Source organism: Montipora foliosa, chromosome 7 (assembly GCF_036669935.1).
Source record: "Montipora foliosa isolate CH-2021 chromosome 7, ASM3666993v2, whole genome shotgun sequence".
Classification (NCBI taxonomy): domain Eukaryota; kingdom Metazoa; phylum Cnidaria; class Anthozoa; order Scleractinia; family Acroporidae; genus Montipora; species Montipora foliosa.
Window position 1 is genome coordinate 22,766,661 of NC_090875.1, and position 7,285 is coordinate 22,773,945.

The following is a 7,285-nucleotide window of genomic DNA, read 5'->3' on the forward strand; positions in this document are numbered from 1 at the left end:
TCTCTAGTATAAAAACGGCTAATGGCGGCCAAGAAATTATTGCAGTGTCTTATGCTAATCATCCTCACTAGCACTGAATAATTCACGCACTAAAAAAATTATCCCAAGTTTGGAGTAAGGTCATCACATTGAATGTAATAAGATGGAGGGACGAAAAAAAAATACAGAAAAAAAATAATAAAACGCTCAGAGATGTTCGTTCATGTAGATGGATGGGAACATGCAAGCCAGTAACGTAACCTCAGGATAGCGAATCTTCAGCCATTTTTTTTATTTCAGTCGAGACTGCAAAACATTCTCTACTTCTTTTTTTCGGTCTTCATTGGTTACAGATAACCGATTACAAATTGACAAAGAAAAAGGTATATAATACCAAAGGAAAAGATTTGAAAAATAAACTGTTAGTGAGGAAAAGCCGCTTGTCCTCAGTTTCTCGCATACGAAATTCAAAGGACACCATGCAAACTTCTTCCTACTTTTTATTAATAAATTATATTGCAAAACATAACATATATATATTTTTTCAGAAAACTCACTTCAATTTTTTTATCCAACACCCTGCCAAGCAAACACCATTAATCGAAACGTTCTCAAAACTGTCTGAAAGAGGCGTGTGTCACACGCGTGTGAATGGAGTTTGTTTGGTTGAAAACGGGTGCGACTTCAGACACGACTACAACTGTTTATCCCACTTACAGTCGACCTATGTCACGCGTGACCAGTATCCGCGAGACTGAAATGAACATCGGAATTCCTGTTTGGAGCTTCCGAGATTTTTACGGAATATTGAAGATTTTTTACGAAAGTTGGTACGCAGAACGCACAATAACTGAGCACAGGAGCTCATTAAGAGGAGCCTCTATCTCCCATACTTGGCCTCGGGGTCAACCCTTTCCCGAGTAGATTTATTTATAGAACATCTTCCTTGGGAGATTCAGCACGCTCACTGTTGTAAAAGCCAATCTCCCTTGGGACATTCAGCACGCCCACTGTTGTAAAAGCCAATCAAAACAGAGCTATCTCAGCGTCAAGGAATTATGATACTTTTCGCGGGAAAAACCTGTTCCTAAAAATAAATTTACTCGGGAAAGGGTTGACTCAAGGAATTAGAGGAGATAGAGGCTCCTCTTGATGAGCTCCTGCTGAGCAATAATTCATCAAACGCTTGAAATAGTTTTCACTTTTCAAACAATGTTTATTTCATATCAAAACGACAGTTCATAGCTAACTATTTGCGATATATCAAGGAAATATCTACGGGAAATTCAGAATCTCGAGAGCAAAGTTCAAAACTGGCACGCAGATTTGAATACTCAGTTCAAATTTCAAAACTACTGGTCACGCGTGACGTAGCTTGACTGCAATCGGGTTCAGCGCCTGGCATGTATGCGCACCATTGGTATTTTGCAAAATCTTAGCATTTAAGCCGATTTTTAAACTGAATACAAAAAATTCTATCAATCGTTCCCTTTGCACCCTTTGACTACTTTTCCGGATATAAGCCATTGTCATCACCAGACCCGTGGATCTTATGTTGGCGCATAACCCGATGGAGCTCCTACTGTCATGCGCAAAAGAGAAGAGCTCTTTGGTCAAGAGACAATCTCGACCCAAGAGCTCTTCTCCTGACAGAGGGAGAGAAGACCTCTGGGGAACTCTGAAACAACGTAGTGTCTTCTCGTTGGTTTTCGTGAAGAACAATCAAAAGCGTCTCTAACTGGTACATTCATGTTAGCACGAGAGGTGAGCAGGCGCCGTGAGGTTGAAATAGCCAATTTTTGGTTATAAGAACCCTACGGCGAATCTTCTCCTATATAGAGTTTCCCGGAGCCTTGGGTCGATCCGAGGCTCTGGTGACGAGAATGGTCAAGAGATTGAGTTGAGCTCGTGGAGTTGCGCAGAACTAATGTGCAGTGGGCACCTTTTTCTTATAGTGTCATGGCGGCGTTTAATTCTGGAATTTCTCGAACAACCGAGTTTAACGCAACACACCCGTGCTTTGACAATTGTGAGTTCTTATTGACATTCCTGTTGTGCTTTATTGCACTGAAATCATCCGAGATAAAGACAGCTCAGGTCATATTTGTCTCCACAAGACAGAGCGAAAATAAGGTGGTACTTGAGTGTAAATATACGATGTCTTAACTATTTCCAATGAGGTTTGCTGCTGCGGCTGGTTGCTGAGCTGGCGGAAGTTGATGCTCTGCTCGCTGCTGACGATACACCTGATCGACTGCTCATGCGTGAACTTTGTCGACCTGAAAAAAAAAGGTACGTATAGAATGCATATTCAACAAGAGTCAAGTCATTGGTCGGGAGCAACAGCCAACGTGACTGTTGGAATGAAAACTATATCTTTATAAGGGTTTTTAATGCAAAAGGTTTCGAACCTTGTTCTTTGAGCCCTCTATGAAAACACGAATTCGGGTTAGTGCGATTTCAACTGGTTCCACAAGAAAAATGTCCACTACCTGTCGTTTTGGTTTATGGAATATATTGTTTGATTACGTAAGGGTAGGGTGCAAGGATGGCGCAGTGGTGAGAGCACTCGCCTCCCAGACTCGGCGTCATATGTGGGTTGAGTTTGTTGGTTGTCTACTCTGCACCGAGAGGTTTTCTCCGGGTACTCCGGTTTCCCTTCTCCTCAAAAAACCAACATTTGACTTGATTTGCTTTCATTGTTCATTTCAGTTTACGGTGTCCCCAATTAGTGCTCCAGCGCTAGAACAACTAGACACTTAAATAAAGTTCCTTTCCTTTCCTTCCTTCCTTTCATTTACTCATTGGGCAAAAAAACTCCATAACTTCATTGCGCAAGGAGTTCCTCCACTTGCCTTTGGTTAATTTTCTTGACTTGATAGAATTAGAGTGCTTGCCCGGTGGGAGAGTGGTCAAAGATCGCCACTTGCCCATGCGAGAAATCCTCTTGTCTCAGAAGACTAGACAGTGTTTTTTCCCAATGATTATTAGGGAAGAAATTGTTTTGCAACATTTTCGCTGACACAGAAACGAGCTCTTAGGAAAAAAAATCAGCCTTTGTGTGATTGGGTCCCCTTTGATCAAAGTATAAGCTCCTTTTATAAAAAGGACTGGTTTCGACTCCAGTTAAAAGAATGGCTTTTCAGTCGATATTGAAAACATAAAATTTCTTCACGACTTTTTTGTGCAAAGGAAACACTTACTGGTCTTGTCTTGGCTTAAAAGCTCGTCATCAAGTTTGTCACCGAGTTTGGTCAGATCTGAGTTTAATTAAATTAAGGATGAAATGAAAGAAAGTCGCCGTTTTTAGTTTGTCCTGCTTTCTACATCAGTGATTTACTGCGATTTTCTTAATTCTGCAGAATCTCATCTTCAAGCGCCAACTGCCAAACTGCGTTTTGGCTTCCATCAATCAAACTTCAAGCCGAGACTTCGAGCCGATGCCAAGCCGAAACCACAGATACTACAATCAATTGATGTGTGACATCAACCTACCAATTAGCATCTTTGGTTCCCACGGTACATTTGTACATTCGAACTCGACGCCGATGGAAAGCGATGGAATCCATAGGAATCTTTTTACTGAAGAACTTTTACAAAGATGTCATAATGGAATTTGAGCTGTGAACTAATCCAAAACTCCGCTTCACTTTCCGAAGGCGGAGTCGATCATCCCAGCTCTGTTCGGAAATTTGATTGATGGAAGCGAAAACGCAGTTTGGATTTTACGCTCTTAGCGCTATTTATGCCTGCGTCCCTAGCAAAACCCAGCCACATAAATGTACATTTATCAACAATTGACAAAGGATACCATCGGGGTAAAACCATTTCTGATCAGCGGGGGCTGGTGGAGACTTCGGTTGACTGCTTGTTCTTCCAGTTGATTTTCGCGATGGGGGAGGGGTAGGCAAGCAGGATTTTGGCACTGTGCCCGTTAATAGACCTTCTGGAAACTTCTTGCACAACACTTTGAGACCTGACAAATGTCATTAAGAAATGCACAAACAATAACACACATATCTGATGACATCTGTAACGACAGTTAAATGGCATGAACTTCATCATCATCATCATCAGGCCGCAGTTGTTCGAGGGGTGGATGGCGCTATCCACTGGATAAATCACTATCCGTTGAATAAGTCAATTGGTTTCTGTGGTTTTGCTGGATAGTGATTTAACCGGTGGATAGCGTTACCCACCTTTTACAGCCTTCTCAAAATGTTTTTCGGGAGCAGGTCATAAGGAAGGTAAAGACGGTTTGGTGCTAAAGGCACCCAAGCGAGTGCCCAAAGGATGCAAGCTTCTAGGGGGGTCTCGGGGCATGCTCCCCTAGGGATTTTTTCAAATTTAGACATTCACAAATGCAATTTAGTGCAATCTGGTGGATTTCAAGTGACGAACTTTCACATATGGAATTGACACTTGCTTGGAGTCTGATAAGAAATACTGGAATGCTAGTTAAATAAACATTGCATGTGCGCGAGGCAAAAAAATATTGTGGACACGAATTTGTTCGTCAAACAAACTTTTTTCAAGCTTTTAGAATATCTCCAGTGACTTCACGTTCGAGCTAAAATGTATTGTGACTGACATTTTCTGACTGGAAGGAGACGGTCAAGCTTTCTGAGGAGGCGGCTCATTGAGCCGTCGACCGGCCGATTTTGAGAAGGCTGCTTTTAAAAAACCGAGGCCAGATACGTAACAAAGAATCTAGGAGTTTGCTCATGCAATTGGGAACGAATTCATCTGTTTGTATGAATAAATATTTTTGTTGGTACTATTGAAAATGGGTAGTTAACCAACCCCCTTCTGCCCAAGAGTGACATTTATAGACTTTACTCTGTCAAACGCCAGACGATGGGGGGACCCCTCGGACCAGATATTGTCTTGACTTACATGTGGGTATGTTCAGTCCGGAACATAAGTGCCTCAAGCTGCATATTTTAGTCTATACAACAATCATAATAATATTGCTTTGTTGCAAAACAGATAGAAGGAAAGATTCCCACCTCCTGATAACATGAAGACATTGTCAACTTCTCTTTGCACAAAGGTTGTTGCTGCAGATGGTGCTAATCTTTCGTTTTCATCATACAAAATTATTATCTTTCCTAGTTTATTTTTCTATGCCAAGATTTTGAAGAGAGTTAAGAAAATACACAACGCAATTTTGCACCAAAGAAAAAAATTAAAATATTCCATGTAGTAACCATTATACAGAGCAAGAAATGACTTGATTATGGTGAATATGCCTGAATTCCCTCATGACATTAATACATTACTTAACTGGGGAGCAGGAATGGCGCAGTGTTGAGAGCACTCGCCTCCCTCCAATGTGGCCCAGGTTCAATTCCCAGACTCGGCGTCATATGTGGGTTGAGTTTGTTGGTTCTCTACTCTGCACTGAGAGGTTTTCTCCGGGTACTCCGGTTTTCCCATCTCTTCAAAAACCAATGTTTTGATTTGAATTGATTAGAGTTAATTTCATTAGTGTCCCCAATTAGTGCTCTAGTGTTAAATCCATTGACACTAAAATAAAGTTGTTATTATTATTACTGGGGTTTCGTTTCAGCAAGAAGTGATAGCAGGATTGCCACCTTTTGCTATTTTAAGTGCCAGAAGTATGTAGCATGTGTGTCACCAGATGCTCTTTCAGTGGTTTATTTGCATGAGTTTTCTGCAGCTTAGCCCACATAGCAAACATTTCCATGCATTTTCAATGTTCTGGCCACATGAAAAATGAGACAAGACAAACATGAGGGGGGAAGTGGTGGTTCCTTCCTTTCCCCCCCTCTCAATATCAATTTCAGCTAATCAAATTCATGAAGTTGGTAGTTCCCAGTTCTTGTGAAACAGAGCCATATAATAAAAAATAATTATTGTCTGTATTCCAAGACACAAGTTGCATTGAAGTTGGGGAAAAGAGAAAGGCGACAATTTGTGACGCCTGCTAAACTTGTGTCACTAGTGACTGGAACTTGAAGGTCGTAGCTTTGACTCCAATAAGGAAGAGTTTCATTTTCAAGTATGCTTGTATCATTGTCGCTTAATTTGTTACATCTAAAGGATACAAATGTCAATATTTCCTTGGTGAAATAATTATAAGACCTTGATAACATTGACGAGGGATAGCTTAGAGCTGTTAAAAACAAAGAGCCAATTAATAACGTTTAGAAAAGTCAATTATGATCATTGATGGACAATCAAGATCACCAGGATAATGGCAAATACATGTATGATGTATAATGTTGATTATTAATGAGATATCAACAATCGTGATGATGATGATCAAACTGTTCTTGACTTACCTCCTATAATATGACATTGCTTATAAGCATCATCATCCCTGACATCCAATAACAGATAAGGAAGTGATTCTACCTCTGGTACCAGGAACTTCTCTTCACTGATGTTGGTATCTCTACCGTCTTTTTCATCTTTGTCCAAGATGTCGACCTCTCCAACCCCATGTATCAGACTAAAATAATTATGGTAAATTAGGATGTCAGAGACCGAATAAAATCGTCATCTGAATTAATATTTGGTGGCATGAATGTCTTACAATTTAATTGACGCAAAAAGGATGGGTCACATACTTGGGCAAGAGTGCAATAACGATTGCAACGTCATATAAGCTGTGAACCACAGTTTGTTTGTTTGTTTGTTTGTTATTTATTTGTTTGAGCAGGTTGAAGTTTTGGCAGCTATTCAACTGATGTGGACCTGCTATATCCACCCACCCATATACTCACAGAGGACAACCACAACACTGGGAACTTCATCCCCTACTCTTTTCGAATAGTGTGTGGGTTCTTTAACGTCCCACAGGGAACAAATGAACATGGAAGATATTTGTGAGACGGGGCCTATGGTTTATAGTCCTTATCTGAGAAGACTTGAAAGTCTAACCATTTGCGGATGTAATTACAAAGGCAGTACTTTCTCGTCAGTTATTTAAAGACCCTGAGTGTTGGTCCAGCCGGAGTCGAACTCACGACCTCCCGCATGGCAGCCCGGTGCTCAACCAACTGAGCCACTGGTGCACGGTAAAGGGAGAAGATAAAGGTCTTTGACAATGTGGGGATGAGGAGTGAAAAAGGAATGGAAGCTCATGGGAGGATGCAAATAATGATTGCATCGGACCACTACCTGCTAGAACTATCAATAAAAGTTCACATGGGTGATACCATGCAATGCTACATTGAACATAGATGTTGTTAACCCTTTAAGGCCCAAGGTGTCCTCCATTTAAGAGTAAAACCGTCTAGCGTTAGAAAAAGTGAACTATAAGTGGCCATTGGGAGTT

The 7,285-nt window shown here is 40.9% G+C and overlaps 1 protein-coding gene across 1 annotated transcript in view; it reads right to left on the minus strand.

The window, feature by feature from the left end:
• Positions 1-247: 247 nt before the first annotated feature.
• Positions 248-7,285, minus strand: part of LOC138011389 (centrosomal protein of 41 kDa-like) — an 11,969-nt gene continuing 4,931 nt past the window's right edge. The window contains exons 7-12 of the mRNA XM_068858365.1: positions 6,288-6,457; positions 6,051-6,118; positions 4,989-5,103; positions 3,791-3,955; positions 3,183-3,239; positions 248-2,258 (exon numbers count right to left, since the gene is read on the minus strand). Of these exons, the coding sequence (XP_068714466.1) occupies positions 2,146-2,258; positions 3,183-3,239; positions 3,791-3,955; positions 4,989-5,103; positions 6,051-6,118; positions 6,288-6,457 (688 nt within the window). The 3' untranslated portion in view covers positions 248-2,145. The remainder of the gene's footprint in view (positions 2,259-3,182; positions 3,240-3,790; positions 3,956-4,988; positions 5,104-6,050; positions 6,119-6,287; positions 6,458-7,285) is intronic.